General features: G+C 36.2%; 1 protein-coding gene across 1 annotated transcript in view; it reads left to right on the top strand.

Moving 5' to 3' along the window:
• Positions 1-24,654, top strand: part of LOC104543082 (EGF-like repeat and discoidin I-like domain-containing protein 3) — a gene marked incomplete at both ends in the record, with an annotated part of 41,976 nt that extends 17,322 nt beyond the window's left edge. The window contains one exon of the mRNA XM_010187592.1: positions 24,499-24,654. Within this exon, the coding sequence (XP_010185894.1) occupies positions 24,499-24,654 (156 nt within the window). The remainder of the gene's footprint in view (positions 1-24,498) is intronic.
• Positions 24,655-26,016: the final 1,362 nt, after the last annotated feature.

Raw genomic sequence — 26,016 nt, 5'->3', positions numbered from 1 at the left:
GACAGATATTGGGTTATTTTAAAGCAATGCATACTTTAAAAGTTAGTTCTTGGAATTACAAGAACTTCTTGCCTAATTATGTCATATACATAGCCAAGTCTTAATTGCTTTTGTTGCTGAAGTGTTCTTCGTAGAAGCTTCATGTTTAATTAACCATAAGATATATTAATCCTATTTCAACTCAGCCTCTCTTTGTTGTATAATTAAGCAGAAAAATATTTTCACAATTAGAAGTTAGTTCTATATATAGCTAGTAAAAAGAAAACACCTCTGTAAAAAACAGAGATCTGTTATTTCTAATGTCAAAAGTAAAAATATTCAGACTCATCTTAATGGGTCATCTTTGTTAAGAGGTAAGGAGAAATATAACACAGCAATACTGTTTACAGCTAAGAAATATTAAGAAGAAAACTATCAGAATATTTTTGAAAGGCCTTGCTGCAGATGGTTAATGATCTCCCTTTGGCAACATCAGAAATACTACAAAGGCATGATACAGTATTTATGAATGTAGGAACAGATCCTCATTGTGTATTCCTTTATCTGAGTTTATTTTTATTGACTTTACTTTGGGATGTTGCTCAGTTTGTCTTATTTATACTTCAGTTACATTGGACTCAATGCTGCTATATACCAGGTTTGCAAATACTGTGGATTCAGTTTTGTGTTTTCCTGCATAATGCTGAACATCCTGAACTTTCAGAAACCTCAGTAGCATGCTGGAGAAGTAACTAAGACTTGCTTTTTTGGATAGGTACCAAACAGCTTCAGCTGATGTTGTTTCATGGGGCCAAAGAATAAGAGATTTTTAGAAAGTGGTTTATTGACTCCCTAGCTAACTTACATGGCAATGTTGAGACTGTAAAACTCAGTGCACAACTGAGTTGACAAAGCATAGATGCCTCCAAACTCAATAAGGGCCTTGGAGCACAGCAGTCATGTAGTTGTAAGTGGCACACAGGTCCACCACAGAAAAAAGCCATATTGTTTTCAGTGTCTCTCACTGGTCCTGGGAAAGTTCTTCATCCATTTCAACAGGATCTCTGGAAATACTGTGATTTTCTTCCACATATGAGTATGTTGCTTGCTAATGCATGTACAGAGAATGAAGTGAACCTCAGTCAAAACATGTGGACATCACAACAGTGATGGATCGCACATTTGGAGAACGTGAGGCAAATCAAAATGAGCTAATGGGAGTGATAGCCAACCATCAGTAGAGAGGTGCCTGATGACTGAAAAATGAATGATACATTTATTTTGCTCCTAATTCAAGCTTTCCTCTTTCCGACCTGCAGATCTGTCTCCACTGGGAAGACAAAAAAAATCCCTCTGAGCCGCTTTAAAACAGCCACCAGTTTAGTTATTTCTTGTTGGCCATTTTTCACAGCATGTGCCACCAAACCATTTATTCTTTTCAATTCCCGCAAATGTACCTCAATATAAATTGCAGGACCACAGTAAGATTTGCTTTGTGTTCTGAAATACATCACAGGGGTTGTTTTTATTTGAGAGGAGCCTAAAAGTCTTGTTTTCCAAGGTTCACGGCAATAAATCATAGTCCTACAAAGTCTTTTGATATTAAAAATTAAATCTGTTTTATGAGAATTTAAGAGTTATTTGGGGGTTATCATCAGCAAGTTTTAACATGATTCCCTTTATGTTCTTTATTCCCCACCCTACTGTGTGTAATTTTGTGTTGCTAAGGCAATCTGACTCTATATATATGCAGAATAATTTTTTTAAATTCTAAGATAATTTTCCATTTAAAATATACATCATAAATAAAATACACGAAGATGAAGGAAGAGTCTTTTGAGAATTTGCACATCTGAGTTACTTTATAACTCTGCAGATGCATATGGGGAGGGTGCAATCTTTCTCCTTTTTACACTATAATTTTTAAATTTTCAGATTGCATTCCACTGTTATAGTAAAATGTCATAAAATGTTATCTGATTGTAGTTCTGATGAAGCAATAATGACACCCACTATCAGGGTAAGAGAGGACAGTTGACAAAGGGCCACAGTGTTTTACTTTTTGACCCTCTGAAAAGTCAAATATCAAATGGAATAATAGCATTCTGGGAAAAAGTTGAGCAACTGGAAATAAATGCTGTCATGCTGAGTAACATCTAACTCTGTGATTTAAAAAAATCTGTCATCTATTATGGAAGCTCACTCAGAAGGTGGAAATTGTGGCTAATCAATTTACATTGCAATCCTCCCACATTGCCTGAGCCTCTGCATTTCATTTTGACTGAAACAAGAACTGAATTCTGGGAATTGGATTTTATTTCTTGCATTAAAAGATAGAAGGAAATTAAACTTTAATGCACAAGAAAATAAATGGAAACATTAAAATTAATTATTCAAATTTAATCTGTTCCTCAGTTTTACAGAGAACTTTAAATTTCATTTGAGCATTGCACTTCAGCCATTTAAGCAATGTGGTCTTTAAAACTGGAATACTGCCTCTGTGTGAGGAGCTTTCTAGGCAATTTGATCATCTGTCACTTTGCATTGTATCACTCCATTATTTCACAGACTAAAGGGAAATGCGTAAAACGAAACTCAATGCCATGATTCTAAAAATGCATTGTTTATAAAATACAGATCTCTTCACTGAACTGCACTTGATTTTAATAGTCATGTAGCAGCGATTAAAAACGAAGGCAGGCAGCTTTGTTATTTTTTTAGATTAATTAGTTTATTGCACCAACTTAGGACCACGTTGCCCACAAAACACTATAGTAGCTATTTGGGAGGATTTTTATGGCTCAGGAACTGCCATTAACTAACCTATTGCAGTAACATAAAATGGTTTTTGTTTTAGTTTTTGGTTTTTTTTTTTCAGAAAAATTAATATCCAAAGAAACTCTGTCTACTTGAAGCAGAACAAGAAGCCAGCTAGTGTACATTCAGATATGGGTGGCAGTATGCTGATCTTCACTCCTTGAGTTAGATTTAAGAATCGATGCTGCAGTGTTTCAAAAATGATTATCAGAAGTCTGATCCAGAATATAGTGAAGTCAGTATAAATGCTGATACTTTGTTGTTGTTGTTTTTGTTGTTGCTGCTGTTGTTGTTGTTGTTATTTGCCATGGTACATAGGAAAATGACTGGGAATAAACAGTGTTGTCCACTACAACCGCATGTCATACAGCTCTACCTTACTAGAGCAATCAACCCTGTTAACTGTGGGATTTGTTGTCCATACCATCCTGTAAATGATTTCTAGCTCAGTTGCCTAAAGTGTTTGACGGGCTTTTACCAATTTGGTTTTGGGGTGTAGGCTTTTTAGACTCTGAGCTGAATACTCACAATAAGAGCTCACATTATGCTCACTGTAGTAGTGATAGTCCATACCACTGCCCAATCTATGAGCTGAGGATTTAGGAATTTCATGCTTTTTACACCCCTATTTCTTCTCCCTACTGCCCATAAGTGGATACTAAGATACTGCCTGTTGTGTATGGATAAAGGAAATATGTGTGACAAAAATTAGAGGACATCATCAGTGGGAGTCAGGTCTTAGGAGGTGATTTTTCTCAATGCATGATAGACCAGAGAAACTGACAAATGATTTTGTGGCAGTGAGAAGTTGATTTGAATTCAAGGGGAGACTGGACATAAACTCATCCAGGTCTTACAGGAAGAAGCCCATTAGGAATTACTATATAGACAAAACATAAGAGACTCAAGAAATATGTATTTCCAGATATGTATGTATTTTGCCTTTTGTAACTGCTTTTGGCCACTTTTGGAATCCAAATACTGGGCCCTTGGTTTGCACCAGTACATTTTGTTCTCTTCTGCTGGTCTTCTACAGGCACAGTTACCATACAAGGAAAGGTACCATAGTCAAGGAAAGGCAAAAATAAACTGGACAAGAAGGTTGGGACAGCATAATGATAGTTCATTAATGTGGTACTCTTTTTTTTCAGATTTTGGTGTAATTCTATTGTTAGCAAAACTGCTTTCAAAAATTTCTGTTTCATTTACCTGGAAGTGAATGCATTCAGTGCTTCAGGCTAAATACAGGGCAGATGTTTCTGTAGTCTAACAAAATAGTTTTCTCCACTGAGCTTGCATAATCTGATAGACTCAGGAATAATGTCAAAAGACTAATTCATGGATGCTGTTATAATTTTATAGACCTTTCATGTTTACTTCTGCAGAATCATATCCTGCAACAGTTGCTCCAGTCTACAATAGGACTTGTCCTCTTTTATAATCCTGTAAAAAGGTAATTTCAGTATGATTCCTTACCATGCATGGATGTGTATGTGTATTTTTCCTAAGTCTGTTTAGTCTAATCTAAGCAAGTCACTGATACTCCATCTCTGTACTCTCTTTAAGGAAAGCAAAAAGTAATTACTTCTTTCCCAAGACACCTGTCTGGGAGTTATTGGCCCTCTGGAGGAGGCTGCTGTATCCATTGGCTCCATTCACTTTGCTGAGTTGGCAAGGCTAGCCCTGGCTGGGAGCCCACCTTTCAGAAAAAAAAATTGTTAGTCAAGGTCAAGTCTATTCCAATTTGCCATTCAGTATTTTTATTTGAAGTAGGTTTAATGTAATTAACCAACTGATTTTATTTTGATGTTATTCAGGTAATAATCTGAAATGTATTCCTACACAATAATTTCAATGCCAAGCATGGTATTTTGCCAGTGTGTTGTCCCCTGAAGTTAACACATGCCTTTTCCAAATAGCCCTCGGGAAATGAAGGAAATCTTGAGAGCTGGCAATCAGGGCAACCAATATGAAGTGTTTGGAGTTTGTTTCTAGCGGATCTGCTGGTTTCATTCACAACGTTGGACTGAAAATGTCCGTAAGGCACAGTCAGGTGGATAAAGAGGACTGCATTAGAACAGGATAATAAGTACCTGAGCTCTGCCAAGGGGCTGCCTTGTATCTTATAAATCTTTTCTGTGTACGTCTCCCTCTTTCGATTTGTATATATTTCATCTCAAGCACTGTGCTGTATTTCACATTATATAGCTGAAGTACCTTCACCACAGAATGAACTACCTATGTAAGCAATTAAGCAAGTAGCCAGAACAACACTTTTTATGTTCTTACCTAATTGTTTCATTATCAATATTTGTAAACTCTTAAGTTAGCATTATGGGTGATAGTGTCAATTGTTCTTCATAATAATGTTTTCTGTTATTATTTAAAATTACACAGAGGTGTTTACACTTCATAAAAGAATAGAAAAGCTATTGTGTAAATGGACAAAAGATTGTTTTCCACAGAAGACTTTTGAAGTGTTACTAATGGTCAATAAGGTTTTAAAAGGACTGACAGTAGCTTTGATTTGTATAACTGACAGTATTTTTCATCTGATTAAATAAATGATTGGAGGATAGGCAAGATGCTGATTGTGACCTGTGTACAAAAGGCTTAATTTACCACAGCATCCAAACATGTTTGTGGCACATTGATGAGCAGTTAATCAAGGCATAGAACATAATTAGCTGTGTCCACTATAAGTGTTAGCAGGGGGTAAAAATAGAGATTTTAAAACTCATAAGTCTGCATAGGTTTCTTAGTATCAAAACCACTACTATTAAATGCATCTACTTTAACAGTACTTGTAAGATGTCATTGTCAGAGCACACTATAAAAATAAGGATGACATGTAGAATTTAGTGTTGGATTACAAATATCACAGAAGACATTCCTGAGTGAAATTAGAAGCGTGAGCACTGTAACATGTACTTGAGAGTAGCTTCATGCAATGAGAGCTTCATTTTTTTTGTGAGCACTCGTAGGAATCCCATACAGGAGCTGAAAGATTTTTCACTCTGCTGTGTTTCCCTCTGATCGAGGTTAAAGCACTTTGTATTAGCTGAAGCTCTCAGTAACAAAAATGTGTGATTTAGGCTAAGATGTTATGAATGCTTTGCACTTCATTGTGACAATATAAGATGCTGAAGTAGTTGTGGGAAAATCTTAGAACAGGAGAGGCAGCAGGAAATTGGCAGGGAAATAAGAGCTTGTCCATCCAACGAAGAACAGGCAGGGTTTTATATATGGTCTGTTCTTGAGATCACTTCAAGAAGGAGGAAGTGTTGGCTACAAAATGTATTTTTTCTAGGTTTTTGTGTATGTTTTTGTTTTGTTTGTTTGGGATTTTTTTGTTTGGTTGTTTGGGTTTTTTTATCCCCAGGATTGAAACGTTTAATTTGTGCAGTAGATCAATGGATATTGAATGGAAGCTGCAAATTAAAATTTGAAGATCTGTGTACATACCTTACTTTATAGTTTAAACTTTTAATCATATTTATTTTGTGTTAATTGTTGTGCAGGTTTCCAAATGAGTACATATTTGTGCAAACCTTTACAGATTTCAACAAATACAGAAATATTTATCCAACTATTTAAATTTTCATAATAACACTGTGAATGCATTTGCATTTTGGTTTTACTGAGTTTTATATGCACTTAACAATTGCTACATTGTCCATCCCACAGTAATGCTTAGCAGTGACTCAGCTTTTGTTTTTGTTAGAGTATATGTGCTCACAGGTCTCACTACAAACAAGCTTCAAGTGTTCTCCAGAGTATTTAGGCAGCTCTGCCTTTCTGAGAGCACCTGAATCTGAAGAGGCTACTGGCTAGAAATTCAGAAATGGCAGAATGACCTGGTGAGGTGCTCAGAGGTCTCAGCAAAATTCATGTTACCTATTTTTCACCAGCTTTGCAGACTGAAGTCTTTCCTCATTCTACTCACAACCTCTCTGCAAGAAAAGTGCCTTGCCTGTTTCTCTGGCTTGAGGATTTAGTTAACAGGGTCTGAATTTCCTTTCAGAAGCTTCAAGTGACTGTGGCTGCTGCTGGCTTCCTCTGGGAATTAGGAACATGTTGCAAGACCTGATGAGCTGCTGTTGATTAGCTTCATCACAAGGGGTGAAGTGGTGACTGTTGTTTTTGCAGAATACATCTAAAACATCATGGTGTTCAAATTCATTGATCTGATGCATCACATTAGATTGGATGATACATTGCAGTCACGCACTAGTCACACTGCCAGAATAGAAATTAAATCAGAAGTACCCATCTGAGGTGGGAAAAAAATGAAATCCACAGTGTCTCTATTTCTTTTCAAATTCATTGAGAGATTTTGCTCAATAGCTGTAATCCACACCTTTGCACTTCTGTCTACCATGCCACAACTGTGGGGTTTAGCAGACAAATAAGTGTATCCTGAGGTACGTACTGATTTTATCTTGTAAATATGCTACTTCCCAGACAAAAAAGGGCAGAATCTTTTAAACATTTTACCAGTGAAAAGCAAGACACATGTCAGATGCATGTTAAAAGTTTAGTGAGTCTTACTGCAGAAAAATCCAGTGCAACCTACCTACCTACCTTAAAAAATAATTCATATTAAGACAACTAGTCTACCTTGAAACAGCAACAGCCTGAGTCTGAGTTGCCAACATCCTGCTATAGTTTTGTTGTGGATGTTTTACTCTCTTATAACAAACAAAGATTTGTACTTAGAAGTCTTTACTACCTCTCCTCTCACGTTCCATCCTTTCATCCATCTCAGTCACACCAACATTTAGGGCAGGCTCCTAATCATGGTGTTTGTCAAAGCCTGCACGAGCAACCATGCGGGAGGCCAGGCAGGGAGGTCAGACATCTGCGTCCTCCTTAGCCCCACGCAGAGGTGACCATTTGCTGCTGGAAATCTCTTCTCCGGACAGGTATCTGATGTTTCTGTGGGACCAATGTTCCTCTGCTGCAGCACTTCTCAAGTCCTCCCACTCCTTCCGTGATGATTCATGAAGTTGACAGACTTTCTGAAAGTAGTGGGCAAATATTTCCTTCTAATAATAAGAGCTGCTGCATTATTTTGGACAAGTGCAACGCATAAGGCATGGTATTTTGGAAGCAGTGCTCAAGGCATTCATGGCAGGGGAGTATTTTACCATTAATTGGTATTTATCACTGCAGCTAGCCAAACAGTCTGCAAGGTTTTGAGTCTTTTTGCATCTATGCAATCACGAAAGCAGCCAGATGCCAAGATTTCAAATCAGCCATGCTGCATACACTGTAAATATTCCTCATTGATATGCCTCTAACGCTTGTATGCTGAAAGGCGAGAAAAATTATGGAACTAGGGAAGCCTGAGCATTCAGACTTTGACACAAGCAACTTTGGGAAAAATTATTTGATTCAGAGACAACCAGTTTAATATCATGGAAACCAATTACAGGATGTTAATTAACTGATTTCCCTTTTTACCATACCTTAACAATTACACCTATTTAATCTCTGGTTATGTTAACATGTTAGCAGGGGGTTGGATGAGGTGATCTTCAGAGGTCTCTTCCAACCCTGACCATTCTGTGATTCTGTGTTTCTGGTCTATACGTAAGTGCAAGCAAGTGCTGTAACTATCAGATCTCTGCAGGAAGGTTTATGGCAGTGAGCTTTTTATGAGTAACACATTTCAAGCAGTAAGTGAAAAATTGGAAATACCACTTTTTAAATACTTTTCTTTAAGAAGTAAACTGCTGGTGTTACTCCACAGTGGGGAAAGAAACACAGAGGTTAACATAATTAAGCAGATTGCAGTATGCATAAAGAGGATTAGGTATTTACATTGCCACCTTTCATGGGTAAAACTGTTTTGGAAGCAACTTATGAAATAAATGCACAGTCTGATGAGAATACTCCTAATTGAACTGCTGTGGGAGCTAAACCTTCATTTTGTGCCTGTTGTTGGTGGTGTAGCTGCTACAACAGCTCTCAGCTGTGTGTCAAACTGTAGCAGTGGAACAAGAGAGATGCGAGGGTGTGCTTTTGGGAACTGAGAGTAAGACGGCATGTCCTCCATTGAAGCCCATGAAGACTACACGAATTTAAGATCACACTTGCAAAAGACAGAAGATTCGTGTCTCGCTGTTACTTGCATGAGCTTGTAGATAAGAGACAAACAAAAGCTTATTTGATATACATACAGTTTTGAGGTGATGCTATTTTTCATTTGCTATGGATGAAAGAATAATTTCATAGGATATTCTGGCAATATATGTCAAGTAGCATTAGACTCTGTATATAGCTGTGAACCTTGTTTGCCTGCTTGCACAGACAGCATTAGAACAATTGGGATAGAATTTGGTAGAGATAAAATTATCAGCATTTAGGGAGAGGAAAATGTATCCCTACTTACTGATTTGATTTTCTGTTTAGAAAAGGCTAAAATTCCAGGAGTTTGTGCAGCTAAAAATATATTTTGCAGAGCTCTACATTAAGTAATGCATAAAAAAGCTGGCCAAGTCCCATCTCATTTATTTTAGTTCAGCACTTTCTTCTCAGAAAGGTTAGTTCCATATTTCTCCAGGATCATTACATTTCATCTGCTGTATAGAAATAAACCTAACTTCTCTGATACACACCCTGAAAAACTATGAACACAATGAACACATTACATAAAATCTGTATGGTATGCTGTACATTTCTTACTGTTGCAGTGGTAAATTTAAAATGCATATGATGTGAGTTATTTGTAACAATGTGCTTATCAACAGATAAAATGCATTTTCAGTGCCTGGTAAAATTTTATGAAGACTTTTTTGTCTTATTTTGGCCTACACTATTTTTGTTGATTTTCAAAGAAGTCAGAGTGGATTGGATAATAAGATTAAGGCCATATAGACTAGTGCAGAAAGCAATGATAAAATAAGTATATTCCTACAATATTCCAAAAATATTTGAGGAAGCACAGATGTGTACAACAAATAACGTATCATTTGCATGAGTCAGCAAGAATGTAGCTGAGGCAAGGTTTGCAGAGGAAATAGATGTTCTTTATGTGGCCAACTGATTTATTTGCTATCATTAACAGGAAAATCACATTCTTAATTTTGTCAGTATCCCCTGCTTCCAGGGAATACTGAAGCATCCCTGGTTGTAGCTAATGGGCCAGCACAGGACTAAGTGTATGCTGTTGCTCTTAGAGTTGCTCTGAAGAACTTCCTCAGGCCAAAAATGAAATGAAATGAGAAAATGGGAAACTGGAGCTGCACTGACAGGTGATTGTTAGTTTCTAATAATACAGAACCATAAACTCATAGAATAGTTTGAACTTGTCAGGTAAGGTGTCAGCTGTCTGCTCACTACATGTGCTGTCCCTGTGGGTGCTCAGGGCTAGAAGTTCACTTTTACTACTTGCTTTCAGCAATGTTTTCATTTTTTTTAAATTTGCTGCTGCTTCCACATGTGCTTACACATGTTCACAGTTGAATTTACCATAGATAGGTAGGTATGTAGATAGAGAGATAGATAGACGATAGATAGATGGATAGATGGATAGATAGATTAGATAGATAGATAGATAGATAGATAGATAGATAGATAGATAGAAGGATCTCTGACATAGGGACACTCAATGCTGTGGTAAGGGTTAGTCTCAGTTGATAACTTTGATGGAAAACTGAATTAAGGAGTGCCTTTGGGAGTATGCTTATGTAACCCAAGTAGCAACTTCACAGATCAGGAAATGTGAAAACAGTTAAGCAAAAATGCAGTATATTTTGAATGTATATATCTGTGCATGTAAGCATATATACATGTATGTGTTTGCATATATGTATCTATGTATATATGTGCACATATACGAGTATTTCTATAATGGAAGAACAATTTTTGTGTACGAAGGACTTTCAACATACAAAAGAGAACGTGCCAAATGTATGCAAATGCACTGAAAGAACTCCTTTATCAAAATACAAGGTTATCTTTCAAAATTTTGCACATAATTTCTTTTTGAGTTTTCAGTAGGCCTTGTGCAAGTCATTTACCTAGCATCAGGAATTAATCATGCTCCTTGCTACCACACATATCTGTGATGTTTTGCCATGCTCTGCAGAACTACAGCCAGTGAGATCTGTACAGGCAGCTCCTCCCACCTGCTGTAAAGAGCTGGTGCCATCTACCGTAATCTCAAATAAAAGGTCTTTTGAAATCCTGTTGATCTAAGGACTCTGATTGGCTTTTGAGCAGTCAAATAGCAGTCAGACTTCTGCTTGCAGATTATTTCACCACCATCTCAGTCAATGAGGCTTTAATGAACTATGTGAAGTTCCACGAAAATGGAGAAGATTGTGTGGGGGTTTTGTCTTTGATTTCTAAATGGCCGTTACATGTTTCAAATGTGCCTTATTTGGACAAGCAAAATACAACTGCTTTACTATAAGGTTCTCTTTTGCAGTTGAAAGTGTAATCAAAAATGGAAGTAAAGAGTTGCAGAGAACATAAATTTAAAAGCCCAAACACTTTGCTCTGTTTTCGCCTCTGACCTTTATATTCTTGTACAATAGCATAATACAGACATACATACCAAGTATCTCTTTCAAATGAAAATACAAAGTGTGCTTTCATCATAGGATCATCATCTCAGCCTTAGAACTAAATTACTGAATAGAGCAGATAATGTCAGGATTTATACAACCTGATTGCATTTGTAATTGTGGAAATACAATTAATTAACATATTGGCTTTTTTGTTGTTGTTAATTGAGGAATTACTTTCTGCACTCACAGTATAAGCAAAAGCACTGCTGTGAACAAAGCACCCACTTTTTATTAAGAGAATCATTACTTTTGGTAGTGGATACTTTCTCTTTTTTTTTTTTTCCAGTCTTCCCAGTTACTCTTGTTTAGGATAGAGTATGGACCATTTACTATGGAGAGTTACAGATACTTTCAAATCAGGGTAAACTCTAAGTATTGACATGAACTTCCTTGCCTTCTGTTTGGCAAAGTCCTTCTAAAATCAGATTTATGTGTAGGAAAAGCTTCATCTGCCTCATCCATGGCTTTGCATCCTAAATAGTTTTTGGGGATGAACTGTGGTTTTGGGGTGAGACCTCTGGTCTGTGCTATAAGGTCAAGTTCACTGAGCTAGTGATTTCTTCTGAACTCAAGATCTCTAATGCCTGTCGCTGTGTGCAGTGCCCATAGCCAGGGTTTTCATTGAAGTTTATGAGGATAAATGCATTAGTACACATAAAGAAGGGTAATCAAAAAGTACACATAAAGAAGGCCCTTTTTTGTGGTTTATTAGTTTTTTTTAAGCTAAAATGAAGACAGTTTAATCCCAACTAAAACTCAATGCAGTGCTTTCTTCAAGCAGAATATTCTCAGTCATTTCTGCAAAGCCTTTAAATCTGGTTGGTTTAACATTTGGGAAAAACAAAACAGTTATATCCACTGTGGATATAACTTTAGGAGTGTCTTTTTAACCTCACCTTGGCAAGACTTCTCTACGTAGACTTCCTGGGAATCAGTCAGTGAGGAAAAAATGCTGTAGTTCTAAAAAATATAAACCTTCTATTAATGCCGATGTTATTTAAAATACAGTTCCCTTTGAGAAAAATGAACATTTTCACTATTGGATACCATTAATAATTTGAAAATTATGTTCTTTCACTAACTGATCTGAGCATAATAATCCGTTGCAAGTCAGTACACAAATTACTGCTGATTTGCGTTACAGTATATAGAGGTATATTTTCTTCTGCTGGCAGAGCAAATAGTTAGGAAACAGTTAACTCTGTGGAACCACAATGCATGAGTGAGAAACATCTACTTACAGTCATCGAAAAAAATCAGCGTAATGGTAATCTTTAATTTTATTCTTGATAGAAGTCTCACTTTGCAGACAATCCACTGCAATGATAAACCAGAGTTCTTTAATTTCTTTCTGCCAGCCAATGTAATCCCTTGCTTCCAAGTAGAAGTTAATTTACATTAAGACATGTTTTTATCTAGACTTTTTTCCTGATAGATGCAATTGGTAGAAGTTCAAGTTTATTTATCTGATCTATTCATATAAATTAATTTTAACCACTAAAGTATAAAATTGAATGTATCATAACATCTCTCACATACTTGATTTTGACTGAAAAATTCTGTTCTTGCCAATCCTTGCAGAAAGATGCAGATTCTTTGACAGTAAACACTGGGTTTTAATAAATTAGGCTCTACCTAGCTGACAGAGGTTAAATGGCTGCAGGAGCCATGTAAGGGGTCAATCTTTGAGAGGGGAACACTGGAAACACAAGGGAAAAAACAAAAAAAATTCAAGAAATACCTGGTGGATATACAAGGAAAACACATCACCCAGAGCTGAAAATGTGTTATTTTCAGATTTCTTAATGCTGTGATTTCACAGACTTCTCTGTCTTGGTGTTCAAAACTTTTAAGTTATGATTTCAACTTAATTAATAATTTATCATCTCCTGTCTTTCTGCTGTTTTATGGAGGACCAGACCTCATCCTCTCCGTTATTTGTACAGCTCCTTATTAGCTGTAACAGGTGTCAGTAGGGGTTATGTGGGTACATGCAAACGTAGAATTTCACAAATATTCTGCTTCAGATACTGCTTTCTTTGGGATCCAGCCTTTTACTATAGAAAGTAATTATATTTTTGAGACGGCTGTATTTGCTTTTCCAGCCATAGACATGTGTTTCTCTTTTACTATCTTTTGTTCAAAAAACAATTGTCTTCTTTTTCAAAAATGTTTGTTGACATTAGCTGTAGCCAAAGTACACTTAGGGAATTTTGGCCCTCTACATCTATTGAAAAATTACTCAAATTTTTTTACAGACCAGCTCGGTGTAACCATGACATAACATTTTTTGTAATCTAAATCTCTAATATGTTAAGCATAGAAAGCAACGAGCATGATGTTTGGAACATATGTACAGCTGTTTATACAGGAAATGGTGGTAATATTATTTAATGCTTTGAATGCATCTACAATGTGTGTTTTGAGTGTCATCTGAAAGATACAGCCATTAACAATCATTGAGTTAATTCTGTTCATTTCAGGAGGGCTTAAAAAGGCTTTATGTGTAGGAACTTCCTCTAGGTTGTCTCTAAGTTTTAAAAATCATGCATATGTGGTTATTTGCTGTTTTCTTCAGTGGAAGTACTGTAGAGCATAATAAAGAATTAATTGGAAGTGAGTGAAAGAGCAGTTTAAAAAAGACCAAGCAGGCTCAGAAAATCTGTGTGCACCCTGCCAGAAGGTCCATTTCATCCAGTTTGACACTTGAGTGGTGCAAGTTCTGGTTACTGCCTGACCATTGGTGGCCTCTGGGGGTATCAGAAGAAGGGCTGTAGCTGCAGATCCCTTTCTATAACCCCAGAGGTATTTTGCCCAGTGTTCTTTGTGAGGAGTCATCAGCTTTTAATTTTTCAAGCCTCAGTCAGCTAGATCCTAGGTTTCTTAGCCTTATAAAATAATTTGTAAACCTTGTTGTAGTGTTGGATGAGGGGCAGAGATAAAGATGTTTATGAGCCCACCTTCTGTATTACTTCTCTTTTTTTCTTCACATGTGTGTTAGGGACCAAATGTAGGAGTATTTTAAAATTATAAATCTAGAGAAAAATCATAATAATGTTACTCAGGACTAATTTCAGTTGTAGAGGCCTGTCATTGGATAATCATTTTCCCAAGCAATGCGGTCCATTGAGGCTTAAAGAGAGATACTTAATTCTGAAATAGAAGTTCAACCACCAAGCTCCATGTCTACAGACCTCCAATTTTCTGTGTCTTTTTCTTCTTCAAGCTGAGAAGAGTACAGGTAAGCTTAGGAAATAATTTGTCTGCATTGATTTACCTTGTTGCCTGCACACCAAAACATCGGTACCCCTTTGATTAAATATTTAATAAACAAAGGATGGAATAGTTGTCAATTTAAAAACAAACAAACAAACAAAACTTTCAGTACTTGAGATGTTCTTTCCATTTTTAAGAAAAGAAATGAAAAACATACTAAGTTCTAACGTAATAAAACTACTTTTTACTATTACACTAAACTTAATATATTTTGGAGTTCATATTTTTATTATTATACTTTGAAATACCACAAAATATCTTGATAGCTACTTTTGAACTTCAACAGAAATTCGTAACATTACTAAAATTATGAAACTTTAATAATATGAAAAATACCTTTCACATTTCAGAGAAAACTAAATTCTGAATCACTTCTAAAAACCAAGACTCTTGTTCCAGATCAGCATTACTTAAGATTTTATTTAATATAATGTAGTTTTTTTTTGTTACTGCATCTGTACAAGCTCCTTGTTGAAAATACCTATGATATTTCCTACTCAATCAGTTTTTGTGGCATTTTCTTGAAGAAAGCTCTAGAATGGAATATATGGTAAAAATTATTCAATTGTTACTTTTATCTGGAATGTGGAAGTCCATTCTCATGACTCTCCTTTTCCTTACCCAGATCAGAAACTGAACCTGGGCCAGGCAGGCCTAATGGCCAAGATACTGCTCAGCTACTTCAAATGAATACTTTTTCGTTTTATATTTCTCAGGATGTTACTTGCCACTTCTGACAGTGATTTGTTTATTTTTTTTTTAAATTTTGAGGGAACAGGAAAATATTTTCCCATGCATCTGGAATATTGTGTCCAGTTCTGGGCCCCTCAGTTCAAGAAGGACAGGGAACTGCTGGAGAGAGTCCAGCGTAGGGCTACAAAGATGATCAAGGGAGTGGAGCATCTTCCTTATGAGGAGCGGCTGAGGGAGCTGGGTCTCTTTAGTTTGCAGAAGAGGAGACTGAGGGGAGACCTCATTCATGTTTATAAATATTTAAAGGGTGAGTGTCACGAGGATGGAGCCAGGCTCTTCTTGGTGACAACCAATGATAAGACAAGGGGTAACGGACACAAGCTGGAACACAGGAGGTTCCACTTAAATTTGAGAAGAAACTTCTTCTCTGTGAGGGTAACAGAGCACTGGACCAGGCTGCCCAGAGAGGTTGCGGAGTCTCCTTCTCTGGAGACATTCAAAACCTGCCTTTACGCCTTCCTGTGCAACCTCATCTAGGTGTTCCTGCTCCAGCAGGGGGATTGGACTAGGTGATCTTTTGAGGTCCCTTCCAATCCCTAACGTTCCGTGATTCTGTGTGATTCTGTGATAACTCCAGGCTTGGTCAACAATTTCAGCAAAGTGTTAATCCTTTAAATCAGCCATGCCTTGTGCTTTTCCCCCGCTCCGCTGTAGGTGTAGAGAGCCGATAAGCATTACAGGGTGTTTTGAAAGACAAGAAAATAAGTCTGTGTCAGATCAAAGGCAAAGCTGAGTCCCAGGGTTGGATATGTCCTGCCAGTAGCCTCGTCTTATTTTGACCAGAGGTATATTTATGAAGTTCTATAATAGGGGCTCCAGGCTGTCCCTTTGACAAATAACAGATAATCTTTCTTATGTCCTGGAGAATGAAGATTAATAGACCTTTTAATTGTATTCTAGCCAGTACAAGATTATTGTTTTAGAAGTGCCAAACCATTTAGTCTAAAAGGAAGAAGAAACTTGATTTCTTCTATAAACCTGGAAAAACATTTCTTTAGCTAAAAAAGCCAAAGCTAAATTGTAGGGCATCAATTTTGTTTATTTCTGCTGGTCACTAACAGTGTATCACTGGAAACAGAAGTCTGTCTTTTCATTTCAGAAGAGAGCACACAGGAAAAAAAAAACAGCTTACTGTTGTTTTCAAAGTCTGGTAGCACAATTTTGACATTTTTAGTTTACAGCTACAGCAGCATATCTGTATGAAACAGGTTATGCATAATAATCCTGGCTGACAGATGGGCAAAATCATTCTTAAAAAGAAAGGCTGAATGATGCTGTTTTGGCTGCATTTCCTATGAAAATAAGATTCATGCACTTAGAGCTTTTAAATGCAAGGAGAAACTTTCAGGCTGAACCCCACTTATCTTCTAGTCAGATTTAACGTTGCTTCCAGGCAGATTTTGTTAGCATTTCAACAGTTCAGTAGTTACATTAATTATTAGTCACTTTGTAGTATCTTGTGTGCAAGCTTATCTTCAGTTTACTTTTTGATATATAGCCCAGATACTCATAGATTATTGGGACATTTTTCTATACTGCAGAAAATACTTGCAATGTTATTAATCACCTGAGAAAAAATGACCAGGTGAATAATGAACTTCCATATTACTACCATTTTCTTTATTTTAAAAATAAAATGATCTGCTCATGCGTAGGTGAGTCCATTTATGATCTCAACATTTTATAAAGATATTTATCAGTCCACCAATAAAAGGTGTCGCTTCATCTTCCCTACCAAAAAACTAGCAGAAGTTACAGTAATTAATTTGTAAGAAAGGATTTTGCTTTCCCAGGCATTGCATCACCAGCCTTTGACTTCAATTTAATACCCATAATGCACTGAAAACCTAAGACAAATGAAATCTGAGATACTTAGTTTTCTCCTGACTGCAGTTCAAAAGCTGACGTCGTTTTGATGTGCTGGTATAAAATGTGAACTTGCTCTTCACATTTCTGGTTATCAAGTGTCAGTCTGAAATTTGCAGTTACATAGACCACATTTCCCCTGCTTACAATTGGAGTTTTCTCCTGTCTGTGTTTGCCAGTATTTTGTTGCTGTTTTACCCACTCTAGTACCTGAGATTCCCTGCAATCGTCTTTAATCAGAAAATTAGGGAATCCAGGCTGGGACAGAGCGCACAGCACTGGAACACAGGAAGTCTTACTGATAAATTTGCTCTTCAACTTGAGACATGTTTTAGTAAATTAAGGATAAATCCTTTCTTAGTAAATTAAGGAGAAATCTTTCTCATAATCTAAAGAGAGAGTGGCTCATGCCTGTCTAGCATCTCAAGATGAGCTATCACATATTCATAAATCAGAGAGAAGACAAGCAGAAATGGAAATTTTTTTGTTATTGTTTTTTGGTAATTGTTCTTTTTTGTGTTTTATTTTCACTTTTAGTCATAGTCAAAAGCTTTTGAACAGGAGTTATCATCATCATTATTGTTAGTACAGCAATAACTGCTTTAAATTATATCTTCCAGAAATTGCACTACTGAAAGCTACTCCTTATTATCATTCAGTTTTATGCAATTATTGCCTTTAAAGGCATGTACCATTATGTAAAGAACTGAATGTAAATTAATTTTTTTGTCCATTTCCATATCTCTTTCTAGCCATAGTTAGGTGCTGGGATCAGCAAATTGTACAGCACAGTCACTGCTTGTATTAGTGTTCAGCTGAAGACCTCGACAGAAAGGCAGCATAGTATAACATCAGTATGTTGTATCATGAACTCCTCATGATCTTTTTAATCTTCTTTTATTGTCTCTTTTTTTTGGAGACAAATTGTTGTTTTGTCCTTGGCTTTCCCACAACAACCTTGATTGATTGATGTAACACAGAATGGTATTACAGATTTTATCAACTCTTGAAGAGTACTAATGCAGGTCAAAACCTTCTTCCATCTCCACCAGATGTCTGAGCCTGCTTAATTACTGGTAGTTTAAGGGACTATTTCTAAATCTCTTAGCATCATCAAGGACCGATAAGCTTTGAATATTCCATAGCAGATAGAGAGACTATTGCTGTTTTATTAATGGTTTCTTGACTGTTGGTGACAAATGCAATCAACTATGTCACCTCTACAAAAATCGTCTAATCACATTTGCAGTAAAAATACTCCTGCATGCAGATGTGAAATATTCAGTGTTAGGAGAAAAGGTTATGGGTTTAATCATCACTGGTGCTATCATTTTGAAATACTAGATTTTCTTTTACTTCAGACTACGTTCAGACGCTGACTTACTGGGTACTTCCAATTCCCATAAGGATGTGAATCCTCCCTGATGAGTTCTGAGAGCTACCAGCACCCACAGAAGTCATTCCAGTTTGCAGGATCAATATGAAAACACTATTATCTTGTGTGTGCTGCAGGCAGGATTTACCAGTGTGCCCATAAGACTGCAGAACACCGGCTGCCTTGAGTTCCTATAGGAAATGGATAGCAACTCCCTTTGGCACTTTTGAAAATCCAGATCCAAAGGCTAAAATTTGCTGCTTTTTATTTTTCAGATTTTAGGTTTGAGATATCAATAAAATGAGATTAGTAAAGGTTTAGTAAAGTGTGGTTATAAAAAGTTTTGCTGTAAGGAATATCTGCCACTTTTTAAAGGGCTATGCAATTGATCATATAAAGCTGATTAATATGAATTTCTACTAAAATGCTAAAAAAATTTCTGTAGTTACGCAAAACTTTTGTCTTTTACCATGATTACTAAGTACATAAATCAATGAAGATTACTAAGTACATAAATTAATGAAGGAGTCACACAGTCTATTTAAGAAGTTGCTGCTCCTTAGGAAGTTGCTCATGGAAACCAAGTGACCCGTGAGCTTTTGTGTGTGTATTTCACTTCAAAAAATTTCAAAATAATGACCTGAGATGTATTTTTGACAATCCATAGAGTGGCAAGCCTCACACCCCAGTTTCTCACTCTTAAATTGTACTGGGGACAACTGACAATACATGGTATTCTTTCTCACTTGTTTCTTATGTGCAGTTGCTGCATTCATAAAGCAATTCAGAGGAAATGTGCCCTTTAAGAAGATGCAAATAAGAGTAAATAAGAAAAAATTGTCTTATTTATTATCTTAGCCAAGAGGACTACAGGCATTAAAAATATAGTGGCACAATGTCAAAATAAAATTTAAGGTCTAAGCATAAATTGAAACAGAAGCAAGCAAAACAAACCCTACATTTTTAAAGAAGAGAAAGAATGGCACACTAATCTTATTTCATCTGAAAATAACTCATCTGTTCCTGGGTTCATGACAATAATTTTAATTTTAAACATATGCTAGCTCATACAGACCCAATTAAATGTAAATGCTTTTTATTTTATTTTCTTTTATTTAGAAAGAATGAAAAGCCTTTATGCGGGACTAATGAACAAAACACTTTGAAGTGCTTTTTCCTGTCAAATTATTTTGGCTTCTTCTGGAGCATTTCCTTTTGCCTTATAACTTATTTTCTTAATGTAATTTTTTTCCATGTTGCTAAGTATTCACCTTAATAGTTTATAGTTAAGTAATTGTACTAAAAACACTGTGCTACTTATGAAACTGCAGTGAAAATCGTGTATTTGAAGTGTATCGTTTTTTGGTTGTTTTTTTTCCTTCAAAGTTTTTATATGCAATTAGGCATAATGGATTATAGTTTGGGTGTTGAGTTGTTTTTGGTGTTTTTTTTAATATGAGCTTTTGGAAAACAGCCTGAAATGCTAAGCTTCATAGTTTGCAAACAAAAAATGCCGCTGAAAAGTTATTAGGAACATACAGAGTTGCACATCTGCAGCAATTGTACTGTCCTGTAACCGATTTTCCTTTTGTCTCCAGTGTTCGGGCATGGAGGAAAATGCTAAGACCTATACGTCCAATACAATCAAATTAGAAGAGCTGCAGTTCTCTATTCTGTAGACACTGCAAACCTGTCCCTCGTTTTCTTAGGTTTGGAGGCAGACAGCAACTATTTGAGCATGCCCGTTTCCTCTGAAAAAATCATGGGAGTCATGAGGTGTTAAAATTAAAGTAAATAGCCTGCTCAGGACAGCTTAAGTGCATTAGACTGTCTTGGTGGGGTTCAGGTGCCCAACCATAAGTCTTTAACATTACTTTGAGTCTCTAACATTGTCCTAAGCATCCCAAAATATCCGAGCCCTCCTTGCAAGACCAGTGTCTGTAGTAGGAAGATCTGCACCTTGGTGAAGTGGCAGCTGGAGGCCATGTAGGCCTTCTTTATGTCAGCCTTTTCAGAGTAGGTGCTGCCCTCACCTTGGCAATGCTTCTGTCTTTTTCTCACATGTGTTGGATCCAGGATTCTTTTTGATCCCTGGAGATTTTAGTCCAGGGGACCCTAATTTGCTAAATTGAGTAGGACTACCAAGAAATTCATCAGCATTCTCTGGCAGAAAGTAATAAAAAGCAGTCCACAAGAGACACAAAGGTTGACAGAGCATGTATGTGAGTTTTCTCCTGATCACGAGGACCTACTTGCAGTACAAGTTCTAGCCACTCCACGTTTAACTGCACACAGATGAACAGTTCACACTGCACATCCATGCAGTGGCTCATTAAAAAAGTTTCCTATTCAGGTGGATTTATCTTTGTGCTTTTCTTAAATTAATTCTCCTCCAAATCACACCGAATTGTCTTTAACATCTGAAGCAAGGTAGGAAACCAATATGTACAAAGAGAGTAGCTATAGCCCAAGAGAGTTCTTTCAGACGCAAGATGTTAAACTGCTTTTTGATCAGCTGCTTGTAGAAATGTACATTAAACTGTAAACCATCGTTCTTCTTGTAACCAGCTAATGATCCTATCAGTCGCAGACTAATTGCCTCTATCTTGTTCTAAATTCTGCTGCATTGAAAAAGCCAAAGTCACATTCTGTTCCTGTTAATCACATTCAGCTTTGAAGAGTACATAGTGGTTGTGTGTTAATTCAACTTCTCTCCCTGGTAATTTGTTTGATTGCCTGTTACTTGCAATCTGCACTAACTGAATGAATGTGTTCGGCATCGTGATGGGAAGTTATGACTTGTGTTTCAGCTTTTTGAATGCCAATGTTTTGCCTAGAAATTGGGGTAAATTCTTCTAACCTTTCTGCTCTAAAGTACTTTAAATAGGAAGAATGAAAAGCAAGGATGTTAAGAAGGTAATAAATCAACAGAATAAAAGCTATAGTTCTTTAATACTAGTTTAATAGCAATCTCTATTCTCTGAAGGCTTCTCCTCAGCTTATGAATAAATAAGTAAATAAGATGCTAAAGTATGAGAAGGAGGTGCTGGTGCTATATCCTTTTATTCTTTTCCTCCATCTCCAACAATATGTATTATCTCTGTTGTCAAGACCTAGAACAGAGTCTGTGCATTAATTACTTTTTTTTTTCATTTTTTAAATATAACACACACTCACAAACACACACAGCAATTCAGAAAAAGACTGAACATATACCAAATTGCCTTTCAACTTCCCACATAATTTTTCTGAACAAGAGTACAAGGCCACTGGATATGTCCTATAAGCATAAAAGAATTGTTACTAGGACATTTTTATTAACACTGGATCTGTGTGATTGTAAAGATTTAGTGTGATTTTACCTTTGAAACCCCCTGAATCTTAATGAGAATTTTTTATCCCTGTTCTGAATTTCAATGAGAAACAGTCTGAATGTCATGGCCATGTTAAATATTTGTGAAATCCTTTTAGATTACTTTCAACATTTTAAAAATAAACATCTTTTCATGGAGGCAGTTTTTAAGCTAACAGAAGAGGCATTAACTTTTAGTAGAATTCTCTGCTAAAAGGAGGTTACACTTGAAATACACTAATGTCAAACTTATCTATGAAGAGAATCTGAAGTTGACTCTGAAATGATTAGTTCAAATGCTGCTGGACCTATTAGTGATTCCTTATGAGATCGACCTGCTTGAAAAACTGACCGTTCAGACCCCAGAGTATTTAGAAGCAAGGTCTGAAGACCTGGTGTTTATTAAGTCATGAAAGATTTCTACTAATTAGCAGTGTTTAATTCCCAGAGACTCACTTGGACTGTGAAAGCAAGCCTTCCTGCACTCCTTACAAAAGAAAGAAGTTCTGTGAGAGCATCCAAATCAGACTTCTGCTCTGAGTGATTGCTAATTGAGTCCCTCTATTTCTCCATTGATCAAAGAGAAAACAAAAAGAATTTTCACCTTCCAAAGATATTTTCCTCAGATTCTGGGATGTACCTCTGAGCAATGTTCCTTCTGTTGGATGCCAGTAAATCAGTTCTTTCTATTAGAACCAAAAATCTTGGTTCATCTGTAGACAGTCCCATTTTCCACTTGTCATAGTGTTTCAGTATTGATGCTTTTAAGTTATTCCTTTTCCTAAACGAACTTGCTTCTCATTATTTGGTACCTCTCTTCAAGTGTTTAGTAGAGGTCTCCGGTTTTCCTTGCCTGATTGCTCTACAGTCATTTTTCCTCTTCTTTTCTTATAAATGTACTCTTACATTTTTCTGTGTTTTCTTCTTTATAGGGTCCACACTGTAATGTCCATCTTTCAAAGGCATCTGCTTAGACTAGCTGACTTCTTATGCCTGTTTATCCTGTCTTCCTTTATGATTAATTTCTTATATTTGGTATCACATCTGTTCTTCTGCCTTTCCCCACATTCCAGTCAAAATCTGGCCTGCTTTGGGAGCCTTCATAAAATGGAGAGACTGGATTTTTTGCATTTGATCAGTCAGAGATTCTTTATTTCTCCACCTCTTTTTATTTTTTTTGCTGTAAAAACATATCACTCATCTTCTTGTGGAGTTCAGCTCTCCTCTCATTTCACTGTAATATTTTTACTATTAGTCTCTCTTGCCTGATTTAACACACAATATTAAAAATGACAGCTGCTTCACAGCCATTTATTGTTTGAAATAAATCTACATTTTTTTCTTTTTTTTTTTTTTTACTAGCTTGCTGCATTGCTGGAGGACACAGATTGAAGCATCAGTTTTACCTTCACATTTCAAGAGAATGTCAGTTTTCATAGGGAATAAAACTTCTCCTTTATGCCTTTAAAAATAGGTTATTAGGTCAATTTACTTCTGTTATTGTATACTGTTCCTTGATCATTTTAATCCAAGGCATCTGGCCCAAATCTGTTATATTTAGTGCTGAGTTCTGGTTCAAAAGACTGATCACAGATATCAGTTTTACCTTCACATTTCAAGAGAATGTCAGTTTTCATAGGGAATAAAACTTCTCCTTTATGCCTTTAAAAATAGGTTATTAGGTCAATTTACTTCTGTTATTGTATACTGTTCCTTGATCATTTTAATCCAAGGCATCTGGCCCAAATCTGTTATATTTAGTGCTGAGTTCTGGTTCAAAAGACTGATCACAGATGTGCTGACCCATGTGAAAGCCACTTGAAATCCTAGATTATATTAGGCTTTAAGATTCCTGCCTTGCATTTTTAAAAGTCTTGTGCTAAGATTATAAAATAAAGAACTCAAAAAAAATCAAAGAAGGAAAAAGTCAGAGCTTTAGAGGTAGAAAAAGAAATGAAGGCTTAAAGAGAGAAGAAAAGTTCAGCAGAAAAAGAAGTATGATAGCAAATGTTTTTAAAGACTTAGTAAAACACAAACTCAGTGCAAAAGAAATGGAAATACACTTGGAGAGTCAGCCTCTGACATGTTGTATTCTGATTATTAGGAGCACATGGGAACACTTTTTTGGCTACAAATTTGTTGCAGTGGAGACTGCTCTTTTGTTGGGACTCTGTGTGGCACCTAACACAATGGAAAATGGAGCACAATTAGCCTTGTGCCATTAGGTGGTATAAACAATAAATAACAAAAAACAAAAGTAAATTGACTTGAAGGTTGGAGAAGGAAGCCATGGGTTGCTCTCTCACCATGCAGTAAGGAGTTTCTCAACAATCCTGGGTTTTCCTACCTGCATCCAACAACTGTCTGTGAACAGTGTGTGTCGTGATGTGATGCACCACTTTGCTTTGGTGTGTTGTGAAGTCAGATTGTGAATGGAAACTGTTCTAATTACGTTCTCCTGGTTACATTTTTTGCTCTTATTTTTGTTTTGTTTTATTTAGGTTGACCTTCTTGTCCCTACAAAAATCACTGGCATAATTACCCAAGGAGCTAAAGATTTTGGTCACGTCCAATTTGTGGGGTCCTACAAGCTTGCTTACAGTAACGATGGAGACCACTGGATCATATACCAAGATGAAAAACAAAGGAAGGATAAGGTAAAGCAAAGAGAAAATTGATATTTCTGTTGCATTTACAGAGGACTACATCTGTTGTAACTTCAGTGCTGGAAGCCTGTAGATTATTGCATGCTGCCTGCTTTATGGGGTTCCATATGCATAAGATCCCACAGATAAAAGTCAAGGTGAATAAAAAAGAGTCATATAACACAATGACATTCACAGTGTAGTAATATCATACCTATCAGTGCAGTGCACCTGATTTAACGCTATTAAATATGGGTCATAAAACTTTACAGTTCTCCATTTATTGGAATTATTTCTTCCTTTAACTCTAGAGGAGAAGGTACATCAATACTGGTTTATTTGTATATTCAAAAACTGTCTCTCAGTGCGTAATTTGGTAAGTATGCTCTATTTTCTGTAATTCTCTGTAAAGCACACCTGTAGTGTACCTCATTACCTAGCCATTCTGGATTGATTTTTTTTTCTGGAAATTGATCACTAGAGGTTCAAATACCCAATGGAAAGATTATTTTTTATTACAGTATTAAAAGAATATAAAACATAAAAATTTTCACAACTTCCTTTGCAAACATTTAATGAGAGGTGTAGAGAAAGTATAGGTTTGCTGATTGATTAACTTGAAGCGTTTAACTTTTATGTTGTTATCTAGGATATTATTCATTACATCTTTCCCTTAAACTGTGTAACACTTCTACACTGCAAATACCTGAATTTGTAATATCATCTGTTAAGGTATTACAGCATACACATTGCTTAAGGGAATTGTTAAGCAAGCTGACAAAAGGTGAATTATTAAATGTCTTAGTGGGATTATGTCTGATTGAAGCAAAAGATACATTAATAAAAATACCAGATGGCTGATACATCTGATAGTGCACGTCTCAAATCTGGTGTTTTTAACAGCAGTATTCAGAATGACAAATGTTCCCACTTGTACTTATACTTTTACTTAGAAAAAACAAAAGTTGCTCAGTAAAAAATTAATACCTTTTGCTTTGAAGTAATGAGAATACTTTTGATATGTATTGATAATTGTTGTATGAGTACAGGTAGATCTATTGATGAGAGGTTAGACAGCTTCACTGACTTTAAATGATTAATCAAATATACATGCATTTATTAGGTAAAGGTGTCCTAAATTACTGGATTACATATGTACATAACTTTATGTGTGTGTCTGCATGGACATGTTACATTTGTAAGTGGTTTTTTTCCTGAAGATGGCACTGTAAAGTCCCACTTTTTAAAGTGAAATGGAAGCTTGCTCTGGTTTTAACCTGCGCTGAGATTTTTCCCCATTAAATTCTGAAGGATTTTAGATAGAGAAAACAAAATCAGTTGTTTTAGCCATCCAACTGAGAAGGTCCTGACACC

Source organism: Mesitornis unicolor, unplaced genomic scaffold, assembly GCF_000695765.1.
Source record: "Mesitornis unicolor isolate BGI_N332 unplaced genomic scaffold, ASM69576v1 scaffold31456, whole genome shotgun sequence".
Taxonomy (NCBI): domain Eukaryota; kingdom Metazoa; phylum Chordata; class Aves; order Mesitornithiformes; family Mesitornithidae; genus Mesitornis; species Mesitornis unicolor.
This window is presented reverse-complemented; position numbering and strand designations above follow the sequence as displayed.